General features: G+C 34.7%; 1 protein-coding gene across 3 annotated transcripts; it reads right to left on the reverse strand.

The window, feature by feature from the left end:
• Positions 1-2673: 2673 nt before the first annotated feature.
• LOC113348992 lies at positions 2674-6479 on the reverse strand. 3 transcript variants are annotated; one of them, XM_026592912.1, is made up of 6 exons: positions 6273-6479; positions 6042-6173; positions 4413-4555; positions 3414-3504; positions 3220-3286; positions 2674-3135 (listed from the first exon to the last, which is right to left on the reverse strand). In XM_026592912.1, the coding sequence occupies exons 2-6, from the start codon at positions 6044-6046 to the stop codon at positions 3082-3084; spliced, it is 360 nt and encodes a 119-aa protein (XP_026448697.1). In that variant the 5' UTR covers positions 6047-6173; positions 6273-6479; the 3' UTR covers positions 2674-3081. The 3 variants fall into 3 exon arrangements, with proteins under 3 accessions (XP_026448697.1, XP_026448696.1, XP_026448698.1); XM_026592911.1 differs by having other exon boundaries at positions 4299-4555; XM_026592913.1 differs by having other exon boundaries at positions 4299-4560.
• Between the last annotated feature and the right edge of the window lie 6907 nt (positions 6480-13386).

Genomic DNA, 13386 nt, shown 5'->3' on the forward strand with positions numbered 1-13386 from the left:
ACATTTACTTGATTGCAACAACTTTACAAATGAGCAGCAATACAGGCTTACATCTTGCAACTGTATATATATTCATTAGAAAAGACATTTGGAGTATACAAAGAAAAAGGAAGTTACATGACCAACATCACAATTCCCCAGCAGATTTTTGCTTAAGGAAAGAGAAAAAGAAAATGACTGTTTTTTTGTACTAAACTGACTGAAGCAGGGAAGTACTTTAAAGAAAAACGTCAGGTAGAGGAGTGAATGAAGTGAGATTTTAGAACTTAAAACTCGATATAAAAGTCGTATACTTGATAACTTCGATTGGAAAATGAATTGCACCAATATCACTTTGATTCCTAAATTTAATGGAGTTGTTTCTTTGCATAATGATAGGCCAATTAGATTAATTGGGAGTTTGTATAAGATTGTTTCAAAGTTACTTGTTGAAAGAATGAAGGTTTTCCTTCCACTCATCATTTATGACTATTAGGGAACATTTGTTCATGGTAGAAAAATCCATGATGGAATCTTAATTTCTTCGGAGTTAATTGATTCTAGATTGAGACAACAAGAGACGAGGATTCTTTGCAAGGTGGACTTTGTAAAGGCATTCGATAGTATAAATTGGAACTGCGTGGACATTGCTCTAGCTAGATTTGGTTTCGGTATGAAGTGGGGGGTTGGATTAAATGGTGAATCATAACTCCAAGGTTCGCAGTGCTGTTAAAGGGTGAACCAACCCAACTTTTCAGGAATCAGAAAGGTATACGACAAGGTGACCCTAATTCACCAATCTTATTCATTTTAATTTTTGAAATCCTCTATCTTATGCTCAAGAAGGCTACTGTTGTTGGTTTTATTTTTGGTTTCAAAGTATCACAAAATGGTACAAATATAAGTCACTTGAAATTTGCAGATGACTCAATGGTTTTTCTGAATGATGATGAACATCAAACCCACAATCTGAAGAATATTCTTTTGGGTTTCGAATGTATTTCCGACTTAAAAGTTAATTTCAGAAAAAGTATTTTGTAGGCTTGGGTAATTTGCATAATGGTGAGATTTGTGCAAACATCTTTGGTTGTTCTTATTCTACACTTCCAATATCTTATCTTGGAATTCCTCTTGGCAGCAAGTCAAAAAGAAAACTAGTTTGGCATGATATTATTCAAAGATTACATCAGAAACTAGCTTCTTAGAAAAAGACATATTTGTCGAAGGGACAAAGATTAATTATGATTCAAAGTGTGCTTGCTAGTCTGCTAATATACTATTTATCCATGTTTCAACTGTTAGTGTGATGAAAGAGATGGAGAAAATTATGAGGATATTTTTGTGGGTTCTAGTAATTCTGTCAAGAAGAAAAGTTGGGTCAGATGTTCAAAGGTTAATCTTCCCAAAGCTAGAGGTGTGTTGAAATTAAGAAGTTGCAGCTGGTTAATAAAACACTACATTTTAAATGCATCCGAAATTATGATTGCGATAAAGAGGCATTGTGGAGGAGAATTATCCACCAGAAGGTTGGAGGTGCAGTGGACGCTTTATTTCCTAATCATTCTAACGGGTCGGTATGCAATAGTCTTTGGGCAGGCATTTTAAAAGCAAATGATTTTTGTTGTTTCTGGTTCCATAAATTGAGTGCAAAATGGAAGTGTGAGAAAAATGTTGTGGAAGTGGGGTTATAAGAAGAGCAAAAATAGAATTAAGAGAATATGGTCTTTGTTGTCTTTTGCAATTTGGCAGAGTTTGTGGAAAAAGAGAAATGGCATACTACGCAACAACGTGAAGAGAAGCGTTAAGCAAATCATTATTTTTGTCAAATGCTTGTTGTTTAATGGGGCTATGCAAACATACATCTTTCATGCTTATAGTTTGTCAACTCTAATTTGTAATTGGGATGCTGTGATTTTGTTCTCGTTTCTACCATTATTTTAGTGACTTAGACGCTCTTAATAAACTTTGCCCTTTTCGGTCAAAAAAAATCTTTAGTATGAGATAAGAACACTCACTCATTCCACCAGTTTTTCATACACTCATTGAAAGAGTGCTCGACAATGGATACTAAGAGGTTGATCTTCCGCCGATTGGAAAAAATACGCATTGAGCGGCTGATGATATGCCTCTCAATATATTTTGAGAGTTTTTATTCATTTAAAACCTTCGGACAGGACCCCAAAATGATTTTATTATTAGAAACAAAAAAACGCTTGCAAGGCACATGTTGCCGCGTTTGGTCTTTCATTTTAAGCCTCATTCTCAGAAAATCACTTGTTCACCTAATCTCTCATTCGGTAGTGTAAACAAAACTTCCTATTGGTGTGATTGTAGTGGTTGCCGGGGCCACCGGTAGTGATGATGATAATGTTGACTATTCGTACTACTTATTTTTGGTAGACCATTTAAACGTGGGACAGTCCTGAACCTTAAATCACGGCAGAAAATACCCAACTACAACCAGGAATGAACGGTCAAGAATCCAGCCACCATTTGGTCTTAGCTTTTCACCGAGTTGTTGTGGAGCACAAGATTGGATCTAGAACAAGTTTGACTCTAGAGTTCTGGGTATTAAGGTCAATGCGATGCCAAGCAAATATCCAGAACTGCCGAGTACAAAACTAACCATAAATTGTGTACACCAGCCGATAATTTTTTGGCACAGGTTGTTAATTAGAAAAGACATTTAATTCCTTGTATTAACAATTCGAAATGATTGAAAAAGAAATTGGTTTCCAAAGAGACAACATTTACATGATTGCAACAACTTTACAAATGAGCAGCAATACAGCCTTGCAACTGTATATATATTCATTAGAAAAGACAAGACATTTGGAGTATACAAAGAAAAAGGAAGATACAGGACCAATATCACAATTCCCCAGCAGATTTTTGCTAAAGGAAAGAGAAAAAGAAAGCGACAGTTTTTTCTTATACTGAACTGACTGAAGTGGGGAAGAATTTTAAAGAAAAACGTCGTGTAGAGGAGAAATTGAAGTGAGCTTTTAGAACTTAAAACTCGATTCTTTGCAATTCAGAAGTTGTATAGATGCTTACATCTAAGGTTCAGATGTCTCCTAGTAGCTTTGAGTGCTTAGTGAATCAATCATACAGACCTTCCTGCTCCCAAACATCGACAAGAAAATCTACCATTTCCTGCAAAAGTGAGTGTAAGCAAGCAAAATTATTTACAAGGTTCAGATTGCAATAAACAAAAAATATAAGGAAAAAAAGACTTACAGAGAGAGGAACTGGTCGGGCAAAGGGCTTATTGGTACCAAGCAAGCCTTCATATGTTGCATTCCAACTGCAAGGCCATCATAATGGTTAAAAGTTAAAACTAATGGTTGAAAATCTGCTGGGGAATTGTGATATTGGTTTTCTAAAACCAAACAACATTCACTGTAGACTTCTTATTTAGACTAACTACACACCTTAATACGGGTTCCCGTCCCTTCGCTGACGGTTTGTCAGACTTCTTATTTCCTAACCACTGCTCCCTAACTTGCTTCCAGAGAAGAAAACCTGTAAAATAAACAAAAGAATATATGATAATCATTTTAGATTCACTGTTGGCTAGGTATAATGAGTGAGATGGCCAAGTAGAACAATCTAACTTCAGTTCATGACAAAAAAACAATAAAGTAAAACTAAACTAAACATAAACAGATAACTCTTTCATAAAAGGAAGATCATTTAACAGAGGAGTAACACACATATTGAAAAAGAAAGGAAAACAAAGCGTCATCACCAAAAGTTAGGCTAATCAATTGTAAATTCCAACATTAAAATAAGTGAACAGCATCGGCAATTATAAGCTAGAACAAATAGTTAATGAGTTGACGATTAATCAAACAAAGATAGAGACAGCAGAAAGAACAGCGAGAAAGTAATGTTTGTCTGCATTAGCCAAAATAAGGCACACTACGTAGACCGTTTAGTCTCGTCATGATTCGTCAAAAGATCAAAAACAACAAAAGAGAAGAAGAGAAGACAGAAACCTACAAGTAAAAATCTAATGCAAGTCTTAGGCTGCCAGTTACACTATACAAAATGCTTCCTGCTAAAATCCTTCAAATGCAACTGCAGGTAAAGATGATGAGATGCGGAGAAAACAACAAAATCAAATGCCATCTTTCCTAGACTGAGGTGTTGTTCAATTTACATGGTCTTCAACAAAGAAAACATCATCGTTGAGACAGAAATAACAAAATCAAGCATGAAAATCTTTGGCAGTGTTAGGAACTGCATGCAATCAAAATAATGGTACACCTTCAACTAAATTTGGTGTTAACTCATATTATCAGAATTTAACTTGCCATGGTTCACAAATTCAGTAGGGTTGCTTGTGCTGCCAGTTCCACTAAGTGGATCAAATGTTTGGTTTGATGTGTTAATTGATGAGATGCTTCTTTGAGACTGAAGTGCAGTACCATTGTCCATCTCACATGTGCTGGTCGTACTCCAGAAATCCTCCAATATGCTGGGCTTCCTAACAGGTTGGCGCTGACCTCTTTGTCCCTTCTCGTCTGTGGAAAGAAGATGTGTAGGCAGAGAACAGCATCCAAGGCAACCTCTGTTCTGTAGCAAATCAGGTTTAACCAAAGAGATGATTAATACCAGTACAGAGTATTGGCAACTTCTAGAGGTTGCGACTTCTGAATGTGACTTAGCCGATGACAAAAAAGATAAGTGTGAAAGATATTTCCTGGCAAGCATAGGGGCTGAATCAATACCTTCAATCAAACAATAATTATGGTGTGATTAACAGGAGTAATATATCATCATGCTCTAGAGAGTAATTCACTAATTTGAGAAGATTCGAGACTGCCAAATTTAATTGGCAGTATCTTCCAACCATATGTTTCAGTTTCAGATAATCCCAAACTGTATCCAGCAATATGGTTAAGAATACAGCTGTAGACACAGAACCTTGACACTCTATAAATACATTCCGTATATCTTACAATAAAGAAAAGAGAAAAGAGATATCTCCCACGTACTGCATTTTATCTTGCAATAACCATGTGTACAAATAGCCTTTTCTTTTTAATTATTTCTCAGGTTGGTAAACTGTTGTATGTATGTCATCATTCAAGAATCAGGCGGACATCCTTTAATAGACCACCCCAGATGGTTAATTTATCTACGACAAATTTGTGATAAATCACAATCATTTCGATATCTTTTGAAGGAAGTCAATCTCCAACGATGCATGCTGTCTCTAAGGTATGTCCTTACCGATGGCAATGTTTTACATTTCTTTTAAATAGTTAAAGAAAGTTGCTCTATGGTTGGAGACCTATGAGATATGTAGGCATATTATTTCCTGACTAACTATACATAGCAAGTCTAAAACATATTTCTATAGCCATACCAAGTTTTTCAAGTCTTCACAGCTAAAACCGAAAAGTTATGGAGAACCTTGGAAAGTGCACCCATTAACGAGAAAGGCAAAACCATTAATGAAAATTGCAATTTCAGTCCATCTGTTGCAAACACAAGTTTCCTAGAATGTATTTGTGATACAGAAAAATTGAAATGGAAAACTAGCAAGGAATTGCTTGAACAAATGGTAAAGATATTAAAATGGAACAATCTAAAAGATTCCATAAGCAAAAACGTCTGTTGGTTAAGCAGCTACCAATTTAATAGGATCTTTAAAGTTACAATTCTATATTTACCATCCACTTCACCATCATACTGAAGAAGTTTCAACCTCTGGCAGTGGATACAAACACTTCACCATCATACTAAAAAAGAAGCTACAAATCACAAGTATCAACCAGGCATTGGTCTCTAATAGCGAATAAAATAACCTCATCATCTGACGAATTCAAAAGCGTATTCAACGATAATCCAAACGATTCACAACCTAACAATTAATATAATCCACAGGTTATATATTCCGAATTTGACATTTGCTTGCATAACATCAAAATGCAGAAATTATATTCAAGGAAGCCAATTTGAAGAATAAGGCTACAAAATAAATATTGACAACTTAATCATTGTCATATGGTACCATATATGTATAAGAAGAAGAAGAGGCGGTAATTTACCCCATGAATCCAAGAATATGAGCAACCGAAGCCGTAATAAATCTAATAAATAGCACGAACTTCTCCAGAATACACAATCAAATCATAGATCTCTTCATTGAATCGAATTCAGGAAGTAAAGAATTCAAAAACCTGAAAATTCATAGAAGTAATCAACAATTTAATAATCCATTCATACCTTCAACAAAAAAAACCAAAAAAGTCAAGATTTCTGAGGTTCCATTGATATACCTGTGCGACTCCATTACCGCCCAAATAAAGATTCTGTCCTTCCTGAAATCGGTTGCCCTTCGGTTAGAACAAACCAAAGGGCTTTCTCTTCTTCTTATCTCTCTGCGTTTATTGTATCTGGTAGTTTATCGTGAGAAGAGAAGGAGAGAAAATAATTAGTTAATTAATTAATTGAAAATGAGAGATAGAAATGGAGGAGACCACCAACCGAGACAGATAATAATTATACTTATACATGCAATCATAACAACCCATGGTTAACCCCCCGCTTAACTTTTTCAGGTATGCACTAACAACCGCCACGAACTTTTGACCGCTAAGGCGGATGAGTGTTGCAACGCTTTAGATGATGCCGTCTAAAAAAAGATGCTACCTCTAAAATGTAAAAGGTGAAAACTACAGGGAGACCCATTCTTCCAGAGTTTTCTACTATGAAACCCACGTTTAGAAAAACACAGACGCGCACTCATTTTCTGGAAGAAAATTATTCTCAAACCCATAATTTCTGAAATTATGTTTTGGTCTTTGTTTTTTTCTTCTTCTTCTTCTCAGATTCGTATCTCCCTACAGCTTTCTTTCCTATCTCTCGACGGAGTCCAAAATCTCGATTGAGATTAGAAATTGCAGCAACCAAGTTGGGTCCGTTTGTCAACTGGATTGGGTGTATTCAAGGGTTCGTTTGTGATTCGAATCATCTACAGTTGAGGTAATGTTTGAGAGGAAGAAGTTAGGGTCGATCTGTTGATGTAATTGATTATGAATGAAGTTTTAGAAGATCATATAAGGAATTTGGTGAAGTTGCAAAACTGAAATCAACAAAGAAAAGGGGGTCTGGGACTGATTGATTAAATGGGTTTTGGTGGTGTTCGAAGAATCGGGAGCTCGAAATGATGTAGAAGTTTGGGTTGTATTTTAACTCAAGAGAGCCAGGAAAGAAGAATTTCTTACATCCCCTCTTTTCTCTGTCCAAGAGATGTTGTTGTTGTGGTTGATTGTGACAGTAAATGATGATGAATGAGTCTAGTTTATAATTCCTGGAAGAAGTGGAGTTATTGGGCTGTGTTGAATGTGAAATTCCAGGAATTGGAGAGCTGAAGGAGATGGTTTCTCAACATACAACAACACCATCAGGTAGCGTATATCAACCGTTCGACAGAAAATCTGAACCACCATCTTATTACCACCTAGTTCGCAGCTGTTACAATGGTTGCTGCTATGGGCATTGTTGATTATTTGGGTCGTGTAAGAAGAGGAGAAGAAACAAATGTTGCTGCAGATGTTTGTGTGGGTGCTGTGTGTTGTTGCCGTGGGTTTGAAACCAGCAAGATATCGAAGGATACATGTTGTCTATGGTGAGGGTTTGGTACAGTTCTGGCAGCGAGAAAAGAAGGAAGAAAAGGGTGCAGAGTGATTCGCAAATTTGGTTAGTGATGTGGAAGATTTGGTCAAGGCTAAACAACAAGAACATAACCAGTTGCAGCTGCTTGACTGCACCGTTTCCTTGCTAGTTTGATGTGCGTTTGTGGGATGAGTACAAGGGTTGTTTGCAGCGGATGTGGCGTTAATTAGAAGCCAGTAGGGTGAGCTAACTTGGGTACCAATTTGTTTCAGCATCTGATAGAGTTTGGGTCCTTGAAAATAGCTAAGAAAGAGTGTAGCTGCCGTCAGTTTTATAAGATGAATGGTTGCAGATTGGTGGTGTTTAGTGTTTGTATCGAACAAGGATTGTTGGAGGCGGTTTATGGTGCGACATTACAGGGTTTAGCACATCAGGTTTTGACAGAAGAAGCATTATCAACGACAGCTTGGTTTGCTGCCAGGATTTGACTTGAATCTATGATGTTTTATTCTACGTCTACAACAATGGATATGAGGGTGTGCTTGTTGTCCGAGATTGAAGAGTCTGATTTTTGTCGAGATATAGATGGGGAGCTATGAAGTTGGTGGCTAGTTATGCATGACACGTTGTTATGACTGCATAACATGTCAAGATCAGATTTGGTTTTTAGTCTGTTGGGTGTTGTTTTAAGTTGTTATGCAGCTATGAAAATGGATGCATAACCTGTTATGCATCTACAAAATTTGTTGCATAACTTGTTATGCAGTCCAGAAAACGGTTGCATAGCACGTTATGCATCAACTTTTTCGTCACTATTGAACCAACAAAATATCTGCATAACATGTTATGCAGTCGTGAAAATTGATGCATAACCTGTTATGCATCCGAAAATATGGCTGCATAATGCATTATGCATCGAGAAATTTGTTGCACAATCTTTTATGCATCGAGAAAATAGATGCATAACCTGTTATGCATCCGAAAGTATGTTTGCATAATGCATTATGCATCAATTTTTTATGTACGCACTAAAATCAACCAAAACAATGGCTACATAACTTGTTATAGATGCATAACTTTGTTATAGATGCATAACTTTGTTATGCAGATGCATAATTTGTTATACAGTCGAGAAAATGGTTGCATAATTCGTTATGCGTCTGCAGAATGTGTTATGCATCTTTTTTGGTGGATGCATAATGGTTATGTAGTCAGTTTTCGAAATTTTGCCTAAAATGATGATCACCTCCGATTTTTTCGTGAAAAACAAAATTTTTTTAATATTGTTGTTTGTACTCGTTGCGTAGCTCTCTTAAAAAGATTTCCAACGATATAAAATTTGTAAAATTCCAAGGCGCGGATTTTTGGATATGTTATATCCAAGTTGGTTGCCAATTATACCCCTGATGCATAACCCGTCATGCGGATGCATAATCCGTCATGCAAACATTTCTAATAATTTCATATAATTATGGGTGTCACGGTACCTAAAATTAATTGTGGACCTGAGAATGAGAATATTTTTTTTTGGGTCTCCCCCTAATTTCCCCAATGTAAAAGTGGTAGCATCTCTTTTGCAGAATCGGAGGGAGTAAAATAGAAGATACATCCCCTTCTGTATTTATTTTCGTTGTCCTTCACTTATCTTCAGCCCAGAAAAAAAAAATTTAGGGGAGAAACTTCTTTCATAGTGGCCTCTTTTAGAGCAAGCTACTCAGATTGCATGGTCCTTCAGTGTTTTATTTGATTTCTTGTGTGGTGTGAAAAGTCTGTGAATATTTGGAAGATTCTATGGCTTATTCATGGAAATCATATTACTTCTAAAGATGTTTTTATAGTCTCCATGGCATTTCCATCGATTGCAACAATCGCTTCAAATATGTCATCGAGGGAGATGTACTCCAACATCACATGGTTCTACGATCCTTTGAGGATCAGTGGCTACTGGAAGTGATCATGATAAATATGATTTGTGCATATTATTTCCTTTCGGGATATTTCAATCTCAATGGAGAACCCAAACCAAAATGGCAAAAATTTCAGTTCAATGCCATTCTTCAAATATCATCAGTAACCTCTTCGAAAATCATGTTTTTGATGCTTAAGATGTATTATAAGACACTTATTGTTCTTGTGATACAAAATCTTTGTATTTTTTTCACGATTTTCACTTTTGATGTACTTGAATCTGATGTATGCAAATATATTTAAATTAATAAAATTTAAGAGGATTCCCTCTTCCTTCAAAAACGTAAATAAATAGATTAAAAAAAAATGAAAAGCGTAATGTTCGTATCCTCTCCAAAGCAACCTAATTCTCAAGGTTGTATACACGTAATAACTCATTGTATATACTTTTATACAAAAGTAAGAATAATAGAAACAAATCACACTTACCCCCCATCACTTGGCTAATGTGACTTAATGTTAAAGTAAACTAAAGAAGTACGATGATCTGCCCACGAACTTTTCCTGCATGCTTATTATACTTGAGTTCTACAGAAATGCAAATACTATCCAAATTAGTGGAACCATAATAGAAAGCATGTCGATTATGTATAGAGTGGGAAAAAAATGAAATGGTGTTGAAGTTCGTGACATTCTTCAAAAATATTTAGGAAATAATTGTCGATACTGAAAGAAGTTAAGTTTCGAAACTTTGATTTTTACAATTCCATGTTTTTCTTCAACTTTCTGAAGGAATCCTGTAAATACAAATGATCTATTTCATCAAAAGTAAATTGTCTTTGAGTGGAAAGAAATCATCAATATCAGATGAGATGGGATTTCTGAGTTTGATACGTGTGATTTCATATTATTTGTTTCCTCAAAGATATTAGAAAATTCAGTAATGTTTATAACCTTGTCTTCTAAACTCAATTATTAACCAATCATAAGAAAGTCGATCACGCATGGATGTTATTTAGGATTATTATCATATAATGCATAGGAATTTATCTTGCAGTTATATTAACTATTTTTCGGTTTAGTTTAGTGTAAGAATAAACTTTATAAAAGAAATTGTATTTCTAATTGTTTGGATGGTGGAATGAATAAGATTGTTTGAGAGATTATCTCTCTGAGTTTAATTACACTCTAACATGATCATAGGAGGTTTTAAGCGAAGAAAACTCGCCTTGTTACGTAAGCACGTAATTGTAGAGAAGGATTACGTCTTCTGCATATACCAAAGTTGTGTAGGATTATCTCCAGCCTTACCTCCTGAAGTTGTTTCATCAAAGCGTTTATTTGAATTTCGTAAGGTCAAGAGCAACAACATCTATGTTTTATTACTCGGTCAAGAAGGCAATGATTTCTCAAAATCTTATCGGAATTAAGAGAAAAATGTAGGGTTCGACGATTCGGTCCAAATTGATATATATCACATTTATTTTATCAAGAAATTAGATTTAACCCGTGTCGAGGAAATGGATGAAGGAGCCGCTACTGTTATGAGCCTAAAATTTCAATTTAAAAAAATCTCTGGGTTGAAAATAGTACAGGCTGCAATACATTTGAGAAATTCCTCAAATGAACACTTGAACAGTCTAGTTTCACAGAATGATCTAACCATCTAGAGGAATATGGTGGTGGTGAAGATGACAAAGTTACAAGTAAAGAAGGAAACAGTTGGCACCATCCAGAATATATGTATGTTACCAAATTCAACTTTTTTTTTAATTTTAGTTTGCAGTCTTGTACATGTTAATTCTCCAAGCATTTGCTGAGTATCCAACACTAATTTATGTTCATAAAATTACTTAGTCTTGAAACCCCTATTTTTCAAAATAGATGTGGGATCCAACTAGGTATACCTATTAATGATATAAAAAACTATGCCCAACTGATATTTTAGGGTCTTATACTTAGTCTGCGAGGTTTTATATTTGTCCATCCACAATCTTTCATGAGATACTCAAATAAGCATCAGGTTAACACCTAGAACATGGTTCCCATGTAAAAGATAATTCAGATACTATATAGTACGATATTCATATATGATCTACATGATGAGATGACAAAATACAAAAAAACAGAAAAAAGAAACTGACATTAGCATCCATATCATCGACAAATTTACATTACATGAACTCTTCCACCTAAGATGTTTCTAACTCAAAGAAAAACTATATTCGTATTAGGTGAATAGCAAGTGATAGTTGTAAAATTCCTATTCCATATGATGATACTTCTCAGAATAATACCATATTTATCTTAACAAGAACTCAAGCCGTGTAACAAGTTATCGTAAAATGGCAAGCGGTGTATTCGTTTCTTCCATTAAAATGATATAGAATGATCTGTTATTTAGACTAAGTACACACCTTTAATATAGGCTCCCATCCCTTCGATGACGGTTTTTCAGACTTCTTATTTCCTAACCACTGCTCCCTAACTTGCTTCCAGAGAAGAAACAAAGTGAATAATTATTATCTACTAATCTTAAAGATTATTAAAACAATAGTAACTAAATAGCTAGGAGAAGATTGGCCACTGAAATAAGGTATATTATTGTCGTAGTGAAGGGATGCAATAATATCAATTATACATGTTTATTTGCAAAAGATATAAATGATGGCCTTAAATATATATATTTTTCACATTAAATGTTTTTTTTTGTGATCATTATTATGAACGAAATTAACTAATCAATGTATATTCATATCAAAAAGAAGTTACAACACTTATATCCCTCGGATTTCTTTGGCTAAGATGAAACTGAGATGGTCGGATGTAAGGTTTGTCTCTAAAAATGTTATTTATCAATCCAAAGCTCAAAAACGTATGTTGCTTTGTACTATAAACTTTCAAAACTAACACATTGTTGTTTATTATTAAAACGATCTATATATTCATTCAGTAAAAAACGAAGAAGATATTTCATGTTCGAAAAACAATGAAATTTTTTCTGAAATTTGATTTTTTGGCTTCGTGAAATCAAAGTGTTTCTTATTTGAGAAAGATTCTTGAACTTGGTTTTGAGAAAAATTGGTTGTCTGTTAAGAACAAAAATGAAGTATCAACATGATTCTAAGAATTTATGCAACAGGTTTTTGATAATCCAATCGAAATCAAAGAAGAAATCTATGATATGGTATAATTTATGAGGGATAACATGTTTATGATCAATCGACAGTTGACTTCTAAAAACAAGGTTGTTGTTATTTAACATATTTTTTTTGATATCTTAATATAGCAAGGTGAAAGCATACAAACATGATTCAGAGATTTCTATCAAATTTATTAGAGATTTTTTTTCCTATTTTTGATGAGGTTGTTGAACTAAAACAAGAATCATTTGATCGACAACAACAAAATTCTAATGAAGAACACTATGTCCAAGCAATGATAATGGAGACTGTAACATCAAATCGTGGTATATATTCTCTTTCGGTTGCATTGCCTGGAGCATGGCATGGTTTCCATTTCATTAGGAGACTTTCAATATTTATTGAAGTTATCAAGTCTAAAAATAAAAATGTTGATATGGCAAAGACTTCAACATGATTATTATTTGCTTACAACCTCGGTGGCAAGGTTGATTTTAAGATGGAAAGAATATTACGTGTCATATATGCGTGTATGGTTGCCATTTAGGATTATCATATAAGGTAGAATTTTATCTTGTAGTTATTGTAACTATTTGTCAGTTTAATGTAATGTAAGAAAGAACCTTATATGAAGGATGCATTTAATGGTTTGGATGATTGAATGTACAAGATTGTTTGAAATCTTTTCTCGAAGAGTTTAATTACAACCTAACCTGATCTTCGG

This window comes from Papaver somniferum, chromosome 2 (assembly GCF_003573695.1).
Source record: "Papaver somniferum cultivar HN1 chromosome 2, ASM357369v1, whole genome shotgun sequence".
NCBI classification, from domain to species: domain Eukaryota; kingdom Viridiplantae; phylum Streptophyta; class Magnoliopsida; order Ranunculales; family Papaveraceae; genus Papaver; species Papaver somniferum.

Excerpts from the sequence above, each read along its gene's own strand:
- LOC113348992 (XM_026592911.1), bottom strand. Across the intron at positions 3,287-3,413 it reads GGACGGGAACCCGTATTAAG|TTGGAATGCAACATATGAAG; the intron begins GTGTGTAGTTAG and ends ATGGCCTTGCAG. Across the intron at positions 3,136-3,219 it reads CCCGACCAGTTCCTCTCTCT|GAAATGGTAGATTTTCTTGT; the intron begins GTAAGTCTTTTT and ends TCACTTTTGCAG.